The sequence below is a fragment of the Coregonus clupeaformis genome, chromosome 7, assembly GCF_020615455.1.
Source record: "Coregonus clupeaformis isolate EN_2021a chromosome 7, ASM2061545v1, whole genome shotgun sequence".
NCBI classification, from domain to species: Eukaryota; Metazoa; Chordata; class Actinopteri; order Salmoniformes; family Salmonidae; genus Coregonus; species Coregonus clupeaformis.
The window spans coordinates 14189175-14212455 of NC_059198.1; the positions used below are offsets into that span (position 1 = coordinate 14189175).

At 42.9% G+C, this 23281-nt stretch overlaps 1 protein-coding gene across 1 annotated transcript; it reads right to left on the reverse strand.

The window, feature by feature from the left end:
* Positions 1–784: 784 nt before the first annotated feature.
* LOC121570630 (ADP-ribosyl cyclase/cyclic ADP-ribose hydrolase 1-like) lies at positions 785–22673 on the reverse strand. The gene is made up of 10 exons (XM_041882104.1): positions 22564–22673; positions 21504–21633; positions 21271–21394; positions 5485–5611; positions 5125–5263; positions 4607–4689; positions 4370–4443; positions 4186–4278; positions 3789–3875; positions 785–1392 (listed from the first exon to the last, which is right to left on the reverse strand). Exons 2-10 carry the CDS (start codon positions 21556–21558, stop codon positions 1296–1298), a joined length of 879 nt encoding a protein of 292 aa, XP_041738038.1. The 5' UTR covers positions 21559–21633; positions 22564–22673; the 3' UTR covers positions 785–1295.
* Positions 22674–23281: the final 608 nt, after the last annotated feature.

The following is a 23281-nucleotide window of genomic DNA, read 5'->3' on the forward strand; positions in this document are numbered from 1 at the left end:
TTGTGGTGCCATTTTCTTTCCATTTTTTAATAATGGAATTAATGGTGCTCTGTGGGATGTTCAAAGTTTCTGATATTTTTTTATAACCCAACCCTGATCTGTACTTCTCCACAACTTTGTCCTTGACCTGTTTGGAGAGCTCCTTGGTCTTCATGGTGCCGCTTGCTTGGTGGTGCCCCTTGCTTGGTGGTGTTGCAGACTCTGGGGCCTTTCAGAACAGGTGTATATGTACTGAGATCATGTGACAGATCATGACACTTATTTTGCACACAGGTGGACTTTATTTAACTAATTATGTGACTTCTGAAGGTAATTGGTTGCACCAGATCTTATTTAGGGGCTTCATAGCAAAGGGGGTGAATACATATGCACGCACCACTTTTCCGTTATTCTTTTCATTTCCCTTCACCAATTTGGACTATTTTGTGTATGCCCATTACATGAAATCCAATTAAAAATCCATTTAAATTACAGGTTGTAATGCAACAAAATAGGTAAAAACGCCAAGGGGGATGAATAATTTTGCAAGGCACTGTAAGTTATGGGCATACACACCCATCAATAACTCAGGTATGGGAATCCTATCTCCTCGTAACCTACTGTAGTGGAGCAAGGATTTGTGGCTATTTCGTCTTGCGCTCGTTTATCAACCAACCATACAATCTAATCTGACTGTAAAATAGCTGTGTGGTCATATTCACGCAAAGATGGGTATTTATCAATGTGAATGTGATCGCTTGGTGTGCACAAATCCCACGTCTGCTCTGAGCTGGGCGTACACAGGTGAACAAGCGGTGCTGGTTTTGGAATACATTATAAAATAGAACTTCATTGTCAAAGTACATAATAGACTAATAACTGAGTTTGATCAACAAGATTAGAGACCAATCAGAGAGCAGGGTTATGATGATGTCATTATGAAAGGACCAACTAGAGCAGGGTTATAATGATGTCATTATGCAAGGACCAATCAGAGCAGGGTTATAATGTTGTCATTATGAAAGGACCAATCACAGAGCAGGGTTATGACTATGTCATTATGAAGGGACCAATTTGAGAGCAGAGTTATGAGGATGTCATTCTGAAGGCACCAATCAGAGAGCAGGGTTATGATGATTTCATTATCACAGAAATATAATTATTCTGTCTTTATTTCAGTTAAAATCAACAGACATAGTAAACAAACAGCTAAATGTATCTGTGTATCTAAAGAGAACTTGGACAGAGTATAATGCATTGAAAAGTGACACATTGCCTACTATGGGGGTAATATTTTTAGGGTGGATGTAACCTCTCTATAGATGTAGCCTCTGTCTGTGCAGTAGGCTATTAGCACAGGGCAGGCAGGAGAACTGTTGAGGGTTCCGGATGCACTGGAGGATCATCAGAGTTCTGTGAGGAGACATGAAGATTAAAAATAACGATGTGCACTCTACTGTGTTTAGGGTTCTGTTCACTTTCCCCAAATTCCCAGGTTTTCCAGAGATCCTGGTTAGATGTTTCCCAGAATCAGGATTGAACCCAATTGGTAGTTACAGTCTTGTCCCATCGCTGCAACTCCCATACGGACTCGGGAGAGGCGAAGGTCGAGAGCCATGCGTCCTCCGAAACACGACCCGCCAAGCCGCACTGCTTCTTGACACACTGCTTGCTTAACCCGGAAGCCAGCCGAACCAATAGGTCAGAGGAAACACCGTACTGCTGGCAACCTGAAGTCAGCGTGCATGCACCAGGCTGCAACAAGGAGTCGCTAGAGCGTGATGGGACAAGGACATCCCATTTGGCCAAACCCTTCCCTAACATGCGCCAGGCTGCAACAAGGAGTCACTAGAGTGTGATGGGACAAGGACATCCCATCTGGCCAAACCCTCCCCTAACCCGGATGACGCTGAGCCAATTGTGTGCTGCCTCATGGGTCTCCCGGTCACGGCCGGCTGCGACACAGCCTGGGATCGAACCAGGATCTGCAGTGACGCCTCTAGCACTGCGATGCAATGCCTTAGACCGCTGGGCCACTTGGGAGGCCCTTATAGAATGTGTTTTTAAGCTCTCAAAATGTTTTAGTTTGAACATTCTAATAGTTCTGTGGCAGTGATTTCAGTTTAGAATGGAGCCTACATTCCGCACTGAAATGAATGGGGATACAACAAGCGTTATACTTTATAGTTTATAAACAAATGTGGGGAGGTTTGTAGGTGTGTAGTTATTATAATGGTCTATATTGTGTTAGTATAGTAGGCTAGAGTGAGAACTATAGCATCTTAAGCCATATAATGTGTTTTTAAGCCCCAAAATATTTTTGTTTCAACATTCTGAAAGATTTGTGGCGGTGATTTCAGTTTAGAATGTTAAAGCCTCCATTCCACCATTGAAATGAATGGGGATACTACAAGCTGTATAGGTTATGAAGTATGAATGGTTCCAAAAAGCAGTGTTGAGGCCATCTAAGTTGAGTCAGTCTGCACAACTCTGGGGCGGTGTTTGTAGCTGGAACGGATCAACGCAGCTGCAAATTAATATTTTGCCTTTGAAGTCTATGGAGCTTTTATCCTAATTTAAAATGGTTATAGTTAAAAAAGTACAAATAGCATCAACAATCTTTTGACAAGCAATCTACAATGAACAAAAATATAAATGCAACATGCAACAATTTCAAAGATTTTACTGAGTTACAGTTCATATAAGGAAATAAATTCATTAGGTAGGCCCTAATCTATGGATTTCACATGACTGGGCAGGGGCGTAGCCATGGGTGGGCCTGGGAGCACAAAAGGCCCACCCACTTGGGAGCCAAGCCCTCTCACTGGGGAGCAAGGCGTGGTTACACGTGGTCTGCGGTTGTGAGGCCGGTTGGATGTACTGCCAAATTCTCTAAAACGATGTTGGAGGTGGCTTATGGTAAAGAAATGAACATTCAATTTTCTGGCAACAGCTCTGGTGGACATTCCTGCAGTCAGCATGCCAATTGCACGCTCCCTCAAAACTTAAGACATCAGTGGCATTGTGTTGTGTGACAAAACTACACATTGTAGAGTGTTCTTTTATTGTCCCTAGCACAAGGTGCACCTGTGTAATGATCATGCTGTTTAATCAGCTTCTTGATATGCCACACCTGTCAGGTGAATGGATTATCTTGGCAAAGGAGAAATGCTCACTAACAGGGATGTAAACACATTTGTGCACAACATTTTTGAGAAATAAGCTTTTTGTGCATATGGAACATTTCTGGGATTTTTTATTTCAGCTCATGAAACATTGGACCAACACTTTACATGTTGCGTTTGTATTTTTGTTCAGTACAAGTTGAGTCAGTCTGTAACATGTCAAAGTTGGTTTGGTGTTTGTAGCTTTAACGGTTCAAGAACAGTGGCAAATCCAAATGGCATTTCTAGCTTTAAAGGTTGAAGACTAGTTATGGTCCAAACTTTTTCCATGTTAACCTATGCCCATTGAAATGCATTGGGATTTATGTAAATATGGTTATAGTGTCAAAAATAATCAGTAGAATCAACAAATATTTTTTCAAGCAGCAGTGTCAGTGGTAGTCTGGACGTTTTAAAATTGTTTTGGTGTTGGTAGCTTTTACGGTTTTGGCACTAGAGGTTCCAGCAGAAGGTGAATAATAATAATAAGTATGAACAGTTTCTAAAGTTGTGCTTTGCTTTCAGCAAGCAGACCTAATAAGCAGGAATACTCAGGATTTCTGGAAAACTAGAAAGTTACCGAATTGTTCAAAACAAATTGTGTTTTAGTGAAGGAGGAAGTGATGTTTTGGTGATGTGACTCACAGGTCACTGTCTGTGCAGGTCCAGCGGAACCCTCTGGTCTGTAGGACTTTGATCAAATCCACAATGGAGCCCTGAGTGCAGGATTCTCTAAAGGAGGAGAGAAAGGGGATACATACAGTACATAACACACAGTATTTCTAAAGGTTAGTGTATTGTAGACAAACCATTTCTATCTGATGCAACTTGACATAAACATAATTTGCATGACATTTGCATAGATAAACTGATTTCATGTTGATATTTAAAGATATGCCCAGTTTGTAACTTGGGTATTTATCTAGGGTCCGTTCCAAATGGCACCCTATTCCCAATGTGGTGCACTACTTTTGACCAGGGCCCAAAGGATTCTATGTTGGGAATAGAGTGCCATTTGAGATGCATTCCTAGTCATTCTCACATGAAAGGTCCCTCCAGGTTGGCCACCACCTTGATGTTGACATGATCTACCATCCTGGGGTTCAGGCTGTCCAGCTCTACACTCCCAAACATGCTACAGCAAGATGAAAAGGACCAGAGTGAAACAATCACTACCACTGTTAGACCACTATGTACTGTCAGTGGTTGTCACGTCTTCGCCTTACCTTTTCCTGTTGAAAGCATTCTCTATGGATCCATTGAGCAGCACTGTGATGTTGCCACATGCCACTGCAGCAAACTGGCAAACATACAGAGATGAGGCAATCATAGCCAGACACAGCCCACAATATACAGTAGACATGTCATGCAGTCACCCAGTATCTCAGAATCACAAGGCATTTCCTTACCACAAAAATACTGCATTCATGTAATTTAAGCTACCATTTTGTGAGTGAGCTTACGTTTTGTGAGGCTTGTCTCCACAAGGAATAGACAGGATGGTTTACACATGTTGACCACTCCGGGCAAGAGTTGAAATCAAAGCCTAACAAAGAGAAACACATGAAGGAGCTTCATAAGAAAGAGCCAGCCATATTTACATAGGTAAACCACCACAGTGAAGATTACATCATCTCTCTAAGGAAAAGTTAATTCATTCTACTTGTTTGTTTAGTGTGCAGAGCAGGGGGGGGGGGGGTAAAGCTCTCCGGTGCACAATTGGGAGAGTTTACCACAGAGATGGGGGTGTAACACATGGTGTTGTGAAACAGCTGTGCTACATAACACCCTATGTGGGCGATATCCCCCCTCTGTCTCAACTTCCTGTAAGCACTGACCCAAACATTACAACTGTGGCCAACCCCAGAGCCCCAGCCTGTCATATTGTGACCTCTCTCCTCATCCTTCAGATCTTTTGGGAACAATGTGAAGAGAGGAATCATAACTCTCTCTCTCTCTCTCAGATCATGATGAATCCTACCTCTGTCTTTCTCTCCCTGTCCGCACCAGATGAGGTCATTGAACATGTATCCCACCAGCGTGTCCTCCAGGGTCCAGAAACGACGTGTTACAGCTGCATAGCTGTGCATCAGCTCCCTGGTCTTACTCCAGAACAGCAGCTACAAACCATGAGGGCAACAAGCACACACCAGATACTAAAAATTAGAGGAATCATAGATACTCAATAAATCAAAGATACTCAAAAACACAACACAGTCAGTTACATCCTCAGATGATTCAGGGCCCGCATTCATAAAGCGTCTCAGAGTAGGAGTGCTGATCTAGGATCAGGTCCCCCCTGTCTTGGATGAGAATCCAGCGCTGCCATGGTGATACTCACCTTACCACATGTCAGAGTCTGTGGCGTGGCACGGAACATCCTTTTGTAGTCCTTAACCTTCACATTGCAGGGAGACTTCCTCACGACAGCCTCCTCAAACTCCCTCCAGATCTCCTCACAGTCATAGCTACAGTAACACACACAGCACTTATACCTATATCTAATCATAGATAAAATAATGAAAAATATGTCATGTTGAGAGCATGCTTATAATGAAATAAGAACCCTTACGGAAAACGACATGAATTTCAAATGTGATCACGTGATTTTATGTGACGTTAATGTGATAACATGTGGCAACATGTGAGCATATGTGAAAACATGATCTCATGTGAAATAAATGTGACAACATGGGGATGCAAAAAAAACATGTGATACCATGAAACCACACTTGACATTTGAACATGTGAAAACCCAGGTGTTAAATGCCATTGAGAATATTTTACTTTAAAATGCTTAATTTACATTAATTCAATTTAAAGAGTCATGGTCCCCTACAGGTTTTGTTTAGGTTCCGGTTTGTTCCAGGGACGTCCCCAAGAACATTTTTAAAACATAGTGTCATGGTCCCCTGGATTACTTGGGACTCAACCTCACAACCTCTTGGTTGCTACCTGAAGTTCCTGCTGCGCCAGCAGATCTGTGGACATAATGGAGATTGGCTATACATATATTGCCAAGAACACATTTATGCACTTTGCCTAAACTATATAAAACAACTTGAATGTGTTATTTCTATAAAATGAAAGTATGCTGCTCTATTCTGATTTCAATTAGTGTAAAAAGTATATATTGTTTAATTTTGTACTGTGACCACACTTGGGATTCAGCCTTAACTGGGATTTGAACTTAAAACCTCTTGGTCGCTAGCTACCTGAAATGTTCTGCTGCATGTCCTGCTACACATCCAGGTCTGGTATGGTTAGGGTATAGTGTTGTTCCCTGGGGTACAAAAAAGTCAGAAGCTACAATTCACACAGTGGCGGTCGGTGCCGTTTAAGATAAGGGAAGACAATTATTTTTTTAACGAGCATGGCCTTATTTCTATTACAGCATATTGGATGACTGTCATTCATATTCCATTCACCCAGCTCAATGTAACATCGATAGGTTTAGACTACGACATGATACTAACATTTTCCCTATACCCATGAGGTTGCTACAACCTAGCCTACGAATGAAAGTTTACAACATACAGTGCATTCGGAAAGTATTCAGACCCCTTAACTTCTATTATTCTAAAATGGATTAAATCGTCTTTTTCCCCTCATCAATCTTCACACAATACCCCATAACGATAAAGCAAAAACAGGTTTTTGCAAAAATAAAATAAAATGAGATACCTTATTACATAAATATTCAGACACTTTGCTATGAGACTCGAAATTGAGCTCAGGTGCATCCTCTTTCCATTGATCATCCTTGAGAAGTTTCTACAACTTGATTGGAGTCTACCTGTGGTAAGTTCAATTGATTGGACATGATTTGGAAAGAAACACACCTGTCTACAGTTGAAGTCAGAAGTTTACATACACCTTAGCCAAATACATTTAAACTCAGTTTTTCACAATTCCTGACATTTAATCCTAGTACAAATTCCCTGTCTTAGGTCAGTTAGGATCACCACTTTATTTTAAAAATGTGAAATGTCAGAATAATACTAGAGAGAATTATTTATTTCAGCTTTTATTTATTTCATCACATTCCCAGTGGGTCAGAAGTTTACATACACTCAATTAGTATTTGGTAGCATTGCCTGTAAATTGTTTAACTTGGGTCAAATGTTTCGGGAAGCCTTCCATAAGCTTCCCACAATAAGTTGGGTGAATTTTGGCCCATTTCTCCTGACAGAGCTGGTGTAACTGAGTCAGGTTTGTAGACCTCCTTGCTCGCACACGCTTTTTCAGTTCTGCCCACACATTTTCTATAGGATTGAGGTCAGGGCTTTGTGATGGCCACTCCAATACCTTGACTTTGTTGTCCTTAAGCCATTTTGCCACAATTTTGGAAGAAAGCTTGGGGTCATTGTCCATTTGGAAGACCCATTTGCGACCAAGCTTTAACTTCCTGAATGATGTCTTGAGATGTTGCTTCAATATATCCACATCATTTTCCTTCCTCATGATGCCATCTATTTTGTGAAGTGCACCAGTCCCTCCTGCAGCAAAGCACCCCCACAGCATGATGCTGCCACCCCCGTGCTTCATGGTTGGGATGGTGTTCTTCTCCTTTTTCCTCCAAACAGAACAATGGTCATTATGGCCAAACAGTTCTATTTTTGTTTCATCAGACCAGAGGACATTTCTCCAAAAAGTATGATCTTCATCCCCATGTGCAGTTGCAAACCGTTTTCCTTCCTGAGCGGTATGACGGCTGCGTGGTCCCATGGTGTTTATACTTGCATACTATTGTTCGTACAGATGAACGTGGTACCTTCAGGCATTTGGAAAACCAGACTTGTGGAGGTCTACAATTCTTTTTCTGAGGTCTTGGCTGATTTATTTTGATTTTCCCATGATGTCAAGCAAATAGGCACTGAGTTTGAAGGTAGGCCTTGACATACATTCACAGGCACACCTCCAATTGACTCAAATTATGTCAGAAGCTTCTAAAGCCATGACATCATTTTCTGGAATGTTCCAAGCTGTTTAAAGGCACAGTCAACTTAGTGTATGTAAACTTCTGACAAACTGGAATTGTGATACAGTGAATTATAAGTGAAATAATCTGTCTGTAAACAATTGTTGGAAAAATTACTTGTGTCATGCACAAAGTAGATGTCCTAACCGACTTGCCAAAACTATAGTTTGTTAACAAGACATTTGTGGAGTGGTTGAAAAATGAGTTTTAATGACTCCAACCTAAGTGTATGTAAACCTCCGACTTCAACTGTATATAAGGTCCCACAATTGACAGTGCATGTCAGAGCAAAAACCAAGCCATGAGGTTGAAGGAATTGTCCGTAGAGCTCCGAGACAGGATTGTGTCATGGCACAGACCTGGGGAAGGGTACCAAAACATTTCTGCAGCATTGAAGGTCCCCAAGAACACAGTGGCCTCCATCATTCTTAAATGGAAGAAGTTTGGAAACACCAAAACTCTTCCTAGAGCTGGCCGCCTGGCCAAACTGAGCAATTGGGGGAGAAGGTCCTTGGTCAAGGAGATGACCAAGAACCCGATGGTCACTCTGACAGAGCTCAGGAGTTCCTCTGTGGAGATGGGAAAACCTTCCAGAATGACAACCATCTCTGCAGAACTCCACCAATAATGCCTTTATGGTAGAGTGGCCAGACAGAAGCTACTCCTCAGTAAAAGGCACATGACAGCCCACTTGGAGTTTGCCAAAATGCACCTAAAGACTCTCAGACCATGAGAAACAAGATTCTCTGCTCTGATGAAACCAAGATTGAACTCTTTGGACTAAATGCCAAGTGTCACATCTGGAGGAAACCTGGCACCATCCCTACGGTGAAGCATGGTGGTGGCAGCATCATGCTGTGGGGATGTTTTTCAGCAGCAGGGACTGGGAGACTAGTCAGGATCGAGGGAAAGATGAACGGAGAAAAGTACAGAGAGGTCCTAGATGAAAACCTGCTCCAGAGCACTGAGGACCTCAGACTGGGGCAAAGGTTCACCTTCCAACAGGACAACAACCCTAAGCACACAGTCAAGACAACGCAGGGGTGGCTTCGGGACAAGTCTCTGAATGTCCTTGAGTGGCCCAGCCAGAGCCCGGACTTGAACCTGATCAAACATTTCTGGAGAGACCTGAAAATAGCTGTGCAGCAACGCTTCCCATCCAACCTGACAAAGCTTGAGAGGATCTGCAGAGAAGAATGGGAGAAACTCCCCAAATACAGGTGTGCCAAGCTTGTAGCGTCATACCCAAGAAGACTCTAGGCTGTAATAGCTGCCAAAGGTGCTTAAAAAAAGTACTGAGTAAAGGGTCTGAATACTTATGTAAATGTGATATTTCCGTTTTTTATTTTAAATACATTTGCAAACAAAAAATCAGTTTTTGCTTTGTAATTATGGGTTATTGTGTGTAGATTGATGAGGGGGGAAAACGATTTAATCAATTTTAGAATAAGGCTGAAAAGTAACAAAATGTGGAAAAAGTCAAAGGGTCGAGAGAACAATTTGAGTAATCAAGATGACAAACAGTGACACATTCAACACTGCCTTGCACACTCTTGCCTGCATCTAGCTGATCTAGGATGTAATCATTAGTCCAACAGTTGAGATGAGAGTTTCAATTGGGCAAAAGTTTTGTTCCGTTTGCTCCTGTTCAAGAAATGTCTTTCAACAGAATCGGCGGAATGAATATATGCCTGATCACCCGCAAACACAGTTCACTTTCGTAGCAGCCACATAAACAGCGTGATCACTTAGCTCGTTGTATAATTCCATCTTGCATTAACATGCTGTCCTCCTCTCACCTTTACCCTTCGCTTGTGGACTTCAGTGCACAACACAAAAGCTGTCTGTGACCAGGCGAAAAAACTTTCCAAGCCAAACCTTCTTACCATAACCGCTACACACAGCCGACATTGTTGTCACCATATTAGCTAATGTCATAGTCAACATAGCTATTGGAACTAACACGTGCAGTACAGTGTATAGCAAGCAGTTTAGCAGTTATACCGGTGGGCCCCGGTGGCAATACATTAATAAAACCAAAAGTTTACCTTGAATTGGAAGGGTTCCAGTGTTGGACAGCCATAGCCAGCTAGCTAACATAGCATCCCTCTCTGTTTGAGCCGGGTGTTTGAGTAGGTTAAACTAGCTAGCAGCGTTCACTAGCTAAGTAAGTGAAAGTGAACAAAAATACAACAAAATATAGCTAGCTCTCTCTCTCCTGCTTTTCCTTCATTTTTTAGGGAAATGATTTGTTCAAAACTGTTTCATATATTGTATTTCTCTCTCTTTGAGTCAACTGCAGTGCTAGCTAGCTGTAGCTTATGCTTTCAGTACTATAGATTAATTATCTGATCCTTTGATTGGGTGCACAACATGTCAGTTCATGCTGCAAGAGCTCTGATTGGTTGGAAGTTGTCCTCCGAAAGTTGTCATAATTACTGTGTAAGTCTCTGAAAGGGGGTGAGAACCGTGAGCCTCCTAGTAAAAGAAAAAGACAATGTACCCATAGGAGGACGGGAAAAACACTATATAAACAAAAGTATGTGGACAGCCCTTCAAATTAGTGGATTCGGCTATTTCAGCCACACCCATTGCTGACGGGTGTACAAAATCGAGCACACAGCCATGCAAACATTGGCAGTAGAATGGCCTTACTGAAGAGCTCAGTGACTTTCAACGTGGCACATTCATAGGATGCCACCTTTCCAACAAGTCAGTTCGTCAAATTTCTGCCCAGCTAGAGCTGCCCCGGTCAACTGTAAGTGCTGTTATTGTGAAGTGGAAACGTCTAGGAGCAACAACGGCTCAGCCGCGAAGTGGTAGGCCACACAAGCTCACAGAACGGAACCGCGAGTGCTGAAGCACACAGCGCGTAAAAATCATCTGTCCTCGATTGCAACACTCACTACTGAGTTTCAAACTGCCTCTGGAAGCAATGTCACCACAAAAACTCTTTGTCGGGAGCTTCATGAAATGGGTTTCCATGGCCGAGCAGCCGCACACAAGCCTAAGATCACCATGCGCAATGTTGTGTCGGCTGGAGTGGTGTAAAGTTCACCGCCATTGGACTCTGGAGCAGTGGAAACGCATTCTCTGGAGTGATGAATCTGGCAGTCCGACGGACTAATCTGGGTTTGGTGGATGCCAGGAGAACGCTACCTGCACCAATGCATAGTGCCAACTGATGTTACACCAGAGAGTGCTGCTGAGGCTACTGTAGACCTCTGGAACTGCCGTTCTGCTGCCAACAAGGCTGACTTCATCCCAGCCTATGCTACCCTCCAGTCCCTCGACTTCCTGGCGCTGACGGAAACATGGATTACCACTGAAAACACTGCTACTCCTACTGCTCTCTCCTCGTCTGACCATGTGTTCTCGCATACCCCGAGAGCATCTGGTCAGAGGGGTGGTGGCACAGGAATCCTCATCTCTCCCAAGTGGACATTCTCAATTTTCCCCTAACCCATCTGTCTATCTCCTCATTTGAATTCCATGCTGTCACAGTCACTAGCCCATTTAAGCTTAATATCCTTGTCATCTATCGCCCTCCAGGTTCCCTTGGAGAGTTCATCAATGAGCTTGACGCCTTGATAAGTTCCTTTCCTGAGGATGGCTCACCCCTCACAGTTTTGGGGGATTTCAACCTCCCTACGTCTACATTTGACTCATTTCTCTCTGCCTCCTTCTTTCCACTCCTCTCCTCTTTTGACCTCACCCTCTCACCGTCCCCCCCTACTCACAAGGCAGGCAATACGCTTGACCTCATCTTTACTAGATGCTGCTCTTCTACTAATCTCACTGCAACTCCCCTCCATGTCTCCGACCACTACTTTGTATAATTTTCTCTCTCGCTCTCCTCCAACACTACTCACTCTGCCCCTACACAGATGGTAATGCGCCGCCGCAACCTTCGCTCTCTCTCTCCCACTACTCTCTCCTCTTCCATCCTATCATCTCTTCCCTCTGCTCAATCCTTCTCCCTCCAATCTCCTGATTCTTTCTCCTCAACCCTCCTCTCCTCCCTTTCTGCATCCTTTGATTCTCTGTGTCCCCTATCCTCCCGGCCGGCTCGGTCCTCCCCTCCAGCTCCGTGGCTTGATGACTCATTGCGAGCTCACAGAACAGAGCTCCGGGCAGCGGAGCGGAAATGGAAGAAAACTAAACTCCCTGCCGACCTGGCATCTTTTCACTCCCTCCTCTCTACATTTTATTCATCTGTTTCTGCTGCTAAGGCCACTTTCTACCACTCTAAATTCCAAGCATCTGCCTCTAACCCTAGGAAGCTCTTTGCCACATTCTCCTCCCTGCTGAATCACCCCCCTCCTCTCTCTCTCTGTGGATGACTTCGTCAACCACTTTGAAAAGAAAGTTGACGACATCCGATCCTCGTTTGTTAAGTCTAATGACACTGCTGGTCCTGCTCACACTGCCCTACCCTATGCTTTGACTTCTTTCTCCCCTCTCTCTCCAGATAAAATCTTGCGACTAGTGACTGCAGGCCGCCCAACAACCTGCCCGCTTGACCCCATCCCCTCCTCTCTTCTCCAGACCATCTCCGGTGACCTTCTCCCCTACCTCACCTCGCTGATCAACTCATCCTTGACCGCTGGCTATGTCCCTTCCGTCTTCAAGAAAGCGAGAGTTGCACCCCTTTTTAAAAAAACCAACACTCGATCCCACTGATGTCAACAACTACAGACCAGTATCCCTTCTTTCTTTTCTTTCCAAAACTATTGAGCATGCCGTCTTTAGCCAACTCTCTTGCTATCTCTCTCAGAATGACCTTCTTGATCCAAACCAGTCAGGTTTCAGGACTGGTCATTCAAATGAGACTGCTCTTCTCTGTGTCACGGAGGCTCTCCGCACTGCTAAAGCTAACTCTCTCTCCTCTGCTCTTGTCCTTCTAGACCTGTCTGCTGCCTTTGATACTGTGAACCATCAGATCCTCCTCTCCACCCTCTCCGAGCTGGGCATCTCCGGCGCGGCTCACTACTGGATCGCGTCCTACCTGACCAGTCGCTCCTACCAAGTGGCGTGGCGAGAAGCTGTCTCCGCACCACGTGCTCTCACCACTGGTGTCCCCCAGGGCTCAGTTCTAGGCCCTCTCCTATTCTCCCTATACACCAAGTCACTTGGCTCTGTCATATCCTCACATGGCCTCTCCTATCATTGCTACGCTGACGATACACAACTAATCTTCTCCTTTCCCCCTTCTGATAACCAGGTGGCGAATCGCATCTCTGCATGTCTGGCAGACATATTAGTATGGATGACGGATCACCACCTCAAGCTGAACCTTGGCAAGACGGAGCTGCTCTTCCTCCCGGGGAAGGACTGCCCGTTCCATGATCTCGCCATCACGGTTGACAACTCCGTTGTGTCCTCCTCCCAGAGTGCAAAGAGCCTTGGCGTGACCCTGGACAACACCCTGTCGTTCTCCGCTAACATCAAGGCGGTGACCCGATCCTGCAGGTTCATGCTCTACAACATTCGGAGAGTACGACCCTGCCTTACACAGGAAGCGGCACAGGTCCTAATCCAGGCACTTGTCATCTCCCGTCTGGATTACTGCAACTCGCTGTTGGCTGGGCTCCCTGCCTGTGCCATTAAACCCCTACAACTCATCCAGAATGCCGCAGCCCGTCTGGTGTTCAACCTTCCCAAGTTCTCTCACGTCACCCCGCTCCTCCGCACACTCCACTGGCTTCCAGTTGAAGCTCGCATCTGTTACAAGACCATGGTGCTTGCCTATGGAGCTGTGAGGGGATCGGCACCTCTGTACCTTCAGGCTCTGATCAGTCCCTACACCCAAACGAGGGCATTGCGTTCATCCACCTCTGGCCTGCTGGCTCCCTTCCTCTGCGGAAGCTTAGTTCCCGCTCAGCCCAGTCAAAACTGTTCGCTGCTCTGGCACCCCAATGGTGGAACAAGCTCCCTCACGACGCCAGGACAGCGGAGTCACTCACCACCTTCCGGAGACATTTGAAACCCCACCTCTTTAAGGAATACCTGGGATAGGATAAAGTAATCCTTCTACCCCCCCCTAAAAAAAATATATATATATATATATATATATTGTAAAGTGGTTATCCCACTGGCTATAGGGTGAATGCACCTATTTGTAAGTCGCTCTGGATAAGAGCGTCTGCTAAATGACGTAAATGTAAATGTAAAATTGCAAAACAGTGTGTTTTAAACAATTATTTGGTGACATTAATATATTTAGTACAGTTTTATCTAAAAATGATAACTTTTTTATGTTTCACTATTTTTATTTTTATGAAATTCGCTGGGGAGGATGGTTCTCCCCTTCCTCCTCTGAGGATCCTCCACTGATTTCACAGCTACACATATGAACTCACATGGTACAATTCAAACCGTAAACGGGGGGACCGGAGGTCCTTTTCTACTTTTTAAAACACATTTCCTGCAATTCTAAAATAAGTGGAAGGTTAAGTGGAAGACCCCCAACCTCAGAGAGAAAAATGTGCAGCTTTATAATGTGATTCTACAAATGTTGTCATGAGTGAGAGGAACATTTGTAGTTTGTGCAATTCTACACATTTTGCCATGGAGGAGAGATTGAAATTTGCTGTTTTAAAGCTGATCTCATGTTATTCTTCACATATTGCCATGAGGATGAGAGAAAATGTTGCAGTTTTAAAGTGTGTCTGGTGAAAATCTCACTTTTAAAAGTTCATATTCTGTTAACTCACACCCAAATAATGACTTATCCTATACTCGCATTTGTGGCCAAAGCATAAATTGGAGAAGAAAACCCTTGAAAAAACATACCTCAAACCTGTATCTCAAACAGACCTTTTAAGAAATGCTTGCTATTTCCTCACAGAGAATGATTAACAAGAATGTATCTGGTCCCTACTATTGCAGTCATGACGCAAGTGGTGCTATGCTGTCAAATACTCCCACATTTCTATTTTGACCAGCTGTTTTCAGCAACTGATCTTTTTTAATTTGGTTGTCATATAAACAGGTTTGCTAGCAACAAACTATTTGGCTAATTTCTAGCCTAGTGTGTGATATCCAATGCGATCTCCTTGTAATTCACTCTTTCCAGTGTCCTGAAGAGAAGGCCAACTTTTCTAGCTCATTGTTATGGATGTATCCAAATTAATGTCAATAGAAAACAGCTACTTTGCTGTTATTCTGGCTGCAGAGGTCGCGACTGTGTTAGCCGTAGCTAGCTGGCTAGCTAGCAAGCAAGGGATAAGAACGTTGCCAGCGAGCATGGTAACGGAACATAAAGAACGAACGACTAGGTCGCGTCCATAAATATTGAACTAATCTAGCAACCAACAGATCAGAAAGTATTAATTCACTATATAAATGAAAATATCAATGAAAACATGTTTTTTCTACCGGTAAATGTGTGCTTATAGTACTGTTTTCTTTGGCAACTGTGGTATAAGCGGGATAAACAGCTTAAACAAATGCATCGGAATAAACTTTGCTGTTATTCTGGCTGCAGAGGTCGTGACAGCCACAGATAGAACAATGAGGTTTAGTTATAAAACTCTTTGGTGTAGCCGTAGCTAGTTGGCTAGCAAGGGATAAGAACGTTGCCACTGAGCATGGCAACGGAACATAAAGAATGAACGACTGGGTCGCATCCATAATATCGAACTGATCCAACGAACAACTGGGTCACGTCTCTAGAAACCAAAAGATGATTAAGTATGAATTTGCTTATAAAGATGAAAGTATCAATGAAAAAAAAGTATTTCTACCAGTAAATGTGTGCTTTCATATTGCTTTCTTTGGCAACTTTGGTATAAGCGGGATAAACGCCTCCGTTCTGTACATTACTCGGCTCTGCCTCTTCCCACTGCATCCTCCATTATTTGCAAGGTACTGTACAGAACGTCAGCGTTTATCCCTTACATATTTTAACCTCTACGGGATTGGTGTCCTGTATACGGGACGGTTGATATAAATGCGCTAATGTGATTAGCATGACTGTTGTAAGTAACAGCAAACTTTCCAAGACATAAACATGTCTTATATGGGCAGAAAGCTTAAATTATTGTTAAACTAACTGCACTGTCCAATTTACAGTGGCTATTACAGTAAAAAAATACCATGCTATTTTTTTAGGAGAGTGCACAACAACAAAAAACTTATCAAGGCAACTGGTTTGATACATTCACCCATGAAGCTAAATAATGTACTCTTGCTCTGATTTGTCATCCTAATTGTCCCAGAGATAAAATGTAGCATAGTTTTGTTTGATAAAATCAATTTTTATATTCAAATGTAGGAACTGGGTTCTACAGTTTGAACCCCTGCTGTCTCTGTCTCCACACCCACCCCGCCCGGCCATCTAGATGTGTGAAAGTTAGTGTATAAGCTAATGATCCATCATGTATGACATTCCTGGGAGTGTGTAAACTTACATTTTGTATTACCATATCATTGTTGTATGTTCTCTATAGTTATGTACTTGAAAATGTATAAATTGACCAATTCGGCACAATTGGGCAGACTTGATACAAAATAGTCCAGTATTGCAATGCGTCACTGGATCAATCTGAAACTTTGCACACACACTGCTCGTGGCCAAAATCTAAATTGCACCTCAACTACAATATTATATTGTGGCCTTTCTCTTGCATTTCAAATTTGATGGAACAAAAAAATAAATATAAAACACATGTTTTTTTGTTTGTATTATCTTTTACCACATGAATGACTTTCAGCTCTAAAGGCAGGTTTAAAACGCAGCTCATTTATGTAGCCTAACTTGCGTTTGAAAATGCATCACCGTTTATGGCAGTAAAGACAGGCTACATTAGCGCAGCGATTGTGTGTGGGAGTTCGCGCTTGCACATGTGCATTTGCGAGCGCGGAGAACCTTCGGTTTCTACCACTCCTTTTTGGGGTCGCGGATAAGTTTGAAAACCACTGGGATACATGATAGTGGCAACAAATGGATTTGGTTTGGGTATAGTTATGGGTAGGCTACAGTATTTCTTACAATCATCTATTTTGACTGGAATTGTGTTGGTCATTGTTAATAAATTCATAATTTATTCCAGTTCAATATAGTGTTGCAAAATACTCATCAGATTGGGCTGCTTTCCCCAGAGCATGATATTTTGCTCTTTCACACCGAGGCCATTTTTTATTTTTATTTTTTATTTCACCTTTATTTAACCAGGTAAACCAGTTGAGAACAAGTTCTCATTTACAACTGCGACCTGGCCAAGATAAAGCAAAGCAGTGCGATAAAAACAACAACACAGAGTTACATATGGGGTAAAACAAAACAAAGTCAAAAATACAACAGAAATACATATAATATACAGTGTGCAAATTTAGCAAGTTATGGAGGTAAGGCAATAAAATAGGCTATAGTGCAAAATAATTACAATTTAGTATTAACACTGGAATGATGTGCAAGAGATGATGTGCAAATAGAGATACTGGGGTACAAATGAGCAAAATAAATAACAATATAGGGATGAGGTAGTTGGGCTGGCTAATTTCAGATGGGCTGTGTACAGGTGCAGTGATCGGTAAGGTGCTCTGACAACTGATGCTTAAAGTTAGTGAGGGAGATAAGTGTCTCCAGCTTCAGAGATTTTAGCAATTTGTTCCAGTCATTGGCAGCAGAGAACTGGAAGGAATTGCGGCCAAAGGAGGTGTTGGCTTTGGGGATGACCAGTGAGATATACCCGCTGGAGCGCAGACTACGGGTGGGTGTTGCTATGGTGACCAATGAGCTAAGATAAGGCGGGGATTTGCCTAGCAGTGATTTATAGATGGCCTGGAGCCAGTGGGTTTGGCGACGAATATGTAGTGAGGACCAGCCAACAAGAGCGTACAGGTCACAGTGGTGGGTATTATATGGGGCTTTGGAGACAAAACGGATGGCACTGTGATAGACAACATCCAATTTGCTGAGTAGAGTGTTGGAGGCTATTTTGTAAATGACATCGCCGAAGTCAAGGATCGGTAGGATAGTCAGTTTTACGAGGGCATGTTTGGCAGCATGAGTGAAGGAGGCTTTGTTGCGAAATAGGAAACCGATTCTAGATTTAACTTAGGATTGGAGATTCTTAATGTGAGTCTGGAAGGAGAGTTTACAGTCTAACCAGACACCTAGATATTTGTAGTTGTCCACATACTCTAGGTCAGACCCGTCTAGAGTAGTGATTCTAGTCGGGTGGGCGGGTGCAAGCAGCGTTCGGTTGAAGAGCATGCATTTAGTTTTACTAGTGTTTAAGAGCAGTTGGAGGCTACTGAAGGAGTGTTGTATGGAATTGAAGCTCGTTTGGAGGTTTGTTAACACAGTGTCCAATGAAGGGCCAGATGTATACAAAATGGTGTCGTCTGCGTAGAGAGTGTTGGAAGAGTTGGAATGATTGTTCAAATACTGTGAGGAACTATTATCATTCAGGGCTGACATAATATGAGCGGGCCAGGCCCCCTAGGTCCTCCTTGCCCGTCCAAATAAAATATTGAAATATTGATAATATTTGACCGAGACGCGCGCCGACAGAAAGACGCATCAATCTCAGATAAAGCATTCGAGTGAGTGAAACAGCGCTCCTCTGTCTCCGTATGTGTAGACCATGTACAGTATCTGATGATGTCTGGAGAATGGCATGTCATACTTTTTCTGGCCAGACAGCATCAGATACAGACAGAGGGGCGCTGTTTCGCTCACTAGTTTCAGCAGAGAAGAAGAAGCGAAGGGACGGATCACTCTCGCGAAAATCTGTCCTGAATAAAAGGCGCTACATTGGTCAATCTGACATCTGCATTGGCCGTGCAGCATTTACGTGATAAATTGGCCTTGTATAAGTCAGGGCATTCATACTTCTTGCGCTTCGCGGAGCAGCGCAGAGCTGTTGAGCAGAGTTGTTGGGAAGGAAGTTGTCAAGGAAGTGAGTTTGTGTTTATACAGGACCTCCCGCCCCACCTACTGTCAACCAATCATGTCAATGCGGAGCTATGTGGAGCCCTCCTTATTGTTAACAAATTTGGGAGGCGGACAGTGATGCGGTATGGAGCTAAATTTGGCCTCTACATGCCTTCGTAGGCTCCGCAAATGGGTCACATCCTCCACACGGAGCCTCCTACCACAATTGTGGATCAAGCATAAATTGGCTTTTATCCCAATGCGTTTCTACAGGCATAATATGCAGACATAAGCTTGTCGCCTGCATTCCTGTCTTTGGGACAGCGACTCGCTTTGTTAGGGTGGAGACATGAGCATCTCGTCTCTGGTTTCAGACACTTGTGAAATAAAAAGAGGGTTGGCAGGTGCACAGTTCTGATGCTGGCTTCCCCTAAAGTAAATTGATGTTTTGCCAAAATTAAATAATTACTCCTGTTTAAATACAAAACATTCAAAAATAATTTACCAGAGAGCTTAACTTAGCCACAGAGGATCATTAGCTTCTATAATGTGTGAAGATAATGTGTCCTGAGTATAATTTTAAATGTTGTGACAAGAAGAAGGGGAGGGGTGTGTGGCGAAGATATGGGTGTCTCTCTCCAGAATGCATGCACTCAGCTCTCCAGAATGTCCTCCGCTGTCTCCCACCAATTCTTGCACATTCATTGTTTCATTGTGTGAATTGTTTGCCCTTAGAATTTTTTTTAGCAATTCCCCATTACATACTGTGTGTTTAGTTGGCCTAGTAAATGTACCATTAATCCTCCTCATTTGGTTACATTAATTTCTGTTAATCTATGCATTGCAGTCATTTACCCATTCTCATTCTTGGAGTGGAACAGTTGTTTGCAGAGCTCACAACCTGCTACACTTGTGAGAAACACGTTTTGGTTTATTTCATAACCATTATTTAGGAATTTTGTCAATGGTTTCATTGTCTTTTGTTTGGAGAGCTCCATGTGAGCAATGAGCACGTCACGTGTATGGTTTTTCTGTCCTGATAACTTTGAGGGAGCGGGCATGCCTGAGCACACCAACCTGCTGTGTTGATACAATGTTGCACTTCACTAGCTATAGCTCAAGTCAAGACAAATAGAAAGGGAGGCAGACAGGTGGAGTAGAGAGATTAATGCGATTGAAATAACCTTCATTTTCATCAAGATATTTTCTGCTGTTTTTATATGTCGGCATTAGGCCTATGCATTTTATTTAGTTGACAATGAAAGTTATAGGCCTACTGCTGCATTGCCCTATAGGCTATCTCGGAGTTCCATGGGCTAATTTCTTTAGCTGCCAATGGATCATGGTGTATCAATGTGTCCATATGGCAAAGGCTGGTGCTCTTGTATTAGTTGAACTTTAACAGTTAGATTTTTGTCATTTTAATTAAAAAATGTATGATTAACCACGTGACAATAATGTTGAGAAACTAAATAAAAACAGGCCCGCCTATAGAAATCAAATGCCCCTCAAACTGATTAATTCTGGCGCCGGCCCTGATTATCATTCACAATGGATTCACAAGTGTAGCAGGTTGTGAACTCTGCAAACAACATTTCCACTCCGAGAATGAGAACGGTAAATGACTGTAGGCCTGATTAATCCATGGATTAACATAAATTGATGTAATCAAATGATGGGGATTAATGGTGAATTTACTTCTGGAGACATATGCTTGTCTAAATATTTCGAATTATACTCAAGACACATTATCTTCATTCATATTAACACAATAAAACAATGTATGCCAAGAATTGGCGGGAGACAGCTCAGGCATTCTGGAGAGAGACAGGCCAATATTTGAAACAATCCACAGCTTTTATAAGAAGCTAATGATCCTCTGTGGCTAAGTCATGCTCTCTGGTGAAGTACTGTACTTTGAATGATTTTATTTATTTATGTATAGACAGGAGTAATTAGGCCTATACATCTTGGCAAATTTATTTCAATTTACTTTAGGCTGCAGTGACTACTGTTACCGAATCTTGTCCAATGCTTAGGCTACTCATCACATCAGCAATTGTATTTTATTGTTAGCCTGCAAATACTTTATTATAAAAGGTGGCTATTTCGCCTATGTTCCACAAACACGTTTTCACATTATTTCGCATGTTAAATCATGTGGTTTTCCGTAAGTGATTCTATGTTAGAAATACATTTGATTTATCAAGAAACTAAGTCGTTCAAACTGCCTACTTTTTCATGTCTTACCCACACTTTACCTGGAATTAGGGAAAACTAGTGTTATGTAGCTGTAACATCGACCAATCACAATGTGTTTCAGGTTAGGTGTCGTCCCCATCTCAGCTCTCAAACCATCAGTGCAAAACAAGACAATGGCAAACCCTGATGAAATAAATAACACAAGTACAATACCTCTTTGAATGTATTCATCAATGTCTACAAAAGTGTTATTTCACTCAGGTTATGGAAGTACTATGGACAAAGAACTCACATAATATGAGCATGTGGAATATCCTAGAGGTCGACGAAGACATCTGAAAGGTCATGGTGTTCAGAGGTCATGGATGGAGCTCTCCAGGTACGCCCCAAACCTCTCTTACTTTCAGAAATAGGCCCTGTTGCTGTAAATAGAGAGAGAAAGAGTGAGTGAGAGTAAGGAAGTGTGTGTATGTGTGTGCACGTGCTTGGTGACATCAATAGACATCAAGAGTGTGAGGTCAATGACGAGACTAACTCAGTGTTATCCCCAAATGTGACTCTATAATTTCATGCTGTGTGTGTGTTTGCAAGCTTGGTGACATCACGTGTGAGGTAAAAGAAGAGCCGACCCATGTGTTGTCCCAAATGTGACTCTAATTATACTTTCACACTATACTAATAAGAGGCACTTTTGTGCGATAGGAGGAGAGGTCAGCCACTGGGATTTTGCAGAAAGAAATACCAACAGGCCATACATAATGTCAGGCCAACATTTTTGGTAGGTAGTGTCAGATTTTGGTCAGTGTGTGTAATAGTGAGGAGTTGATGAGTCGGAGGGTATGACTTTAGTTAGAGATAGGGTTTATGAGTTGGGATAGTAGAGTAACAGTGGTTACCAGTGGCTGGCAGAGCTCCTTGCGTCAGAGAAACGCACTACTCTCAAGAGAACACACACTGGGTTTGTTGCCTGTTAAATCTAATCAGCCAAGGGAATGTGTCTGTCTCTTCCCACTGTCTTTGTGTCCTGTCATAAAGGTGGTTGTCTTTCAGCTGTTTACACTAGATGTAAGGGTTAACAGTCCGTCAAGCACACACACTCAAATTAAGGCAGACATTACTGATGAATGATACATCTGTTAAAAGCCAAACATCATAATCTATTTTCTTATCACTGATGAAGTACAGTACAGTTCAAACTCACCAACTCAACACCAATACCTTACCTAAGATTAGAATAAGTCAGGAAACAGTAACATGGTAATAAATTAGTAATCATGTCAAACATATTCGATAGAAACACTCAGTCAAAAACCCAATACATACAAACCAGACAAAGACCAAGAAGTGCTTACCACTGCATAAGAAGGGACACAAACATTGATGAGTTGATGAACAGTTAGCTCCACAACATCTGGATGTCCGTAGGAGTGGTGTTCATGTCTCTCCCTGCACAGTAGCAGTGTCCTGGGGTTGTGCAGTGGACATCTACCCTCCTCCCTTGGCCACAAAGAAGCCTGAGGGGCTGGGCTCCCAAGACAGACACAGCCCTTTCCCAATCCATAGAGCTGGACTGAGGGAATAAACCAGGCCTTTTCCTGCCACAGACAGACAGACGGATAGCAGCCCCGCATGACTCTCATTACAACCGTCTCCACACAGAGGGCAGGAGAAGGACTCTGGGGAAGGACACTTACCATATACAGGGACGAGCACACATATATCATATGAATACATAAAGAGACGCTCTTTGGATTGACATATCTTACTTTAATGCTAGAAAAGGGGTGGAGTGCCAATTAAGATACGATGTGTGCAGTGTCACTTAGTGGCCAGTAGGTGGTATTAACTGTCTTGTTTGTATGCGAGTTGTGGTGGGAATCCCCATCCCAGCCTTGCACTCTGTTTCAATAATACAGTACCAGGAAGTTGTTCCTTCCATCACATACAGTATGTAAATAAGAATTGTATGATTATAATTATAATTTGTAGATTATAACCCCTCTCCCCTAGAACTCTTCCCCCATGTTGCTGTAAAAGAGAATGTGGTTTCTCAGCCAATTTACCTGGTCA

What these genes read in the sequence shown, in the direction of transcription:
- LOC121570630 (XM_041882104.1), bottom strand. Translation starts at nt 21,558, where the DNA reads ATGACCTTTCAGATGTCTTCGTCGACCTCTAGGATATTCCACATGCTC. An exon ending in GGAGACAAGCCTCACAAAAC is followed by an intron (nt 4,444 to 4,606) that starts GTAAGCTCACTC and finishes TATGTTTGCCAG; the next exon opens with TTTGCTGCAGTGGCATGTGG. An exon ending in AACCTGGAGGGACCTTTCAT is followed by an intron (nt 3,876 to 4,185) that starts GTGAGAATGACT and finishes CTCCTCCTTTAG; the next exon opens with AGAATCCTGCACTCAGGGCT.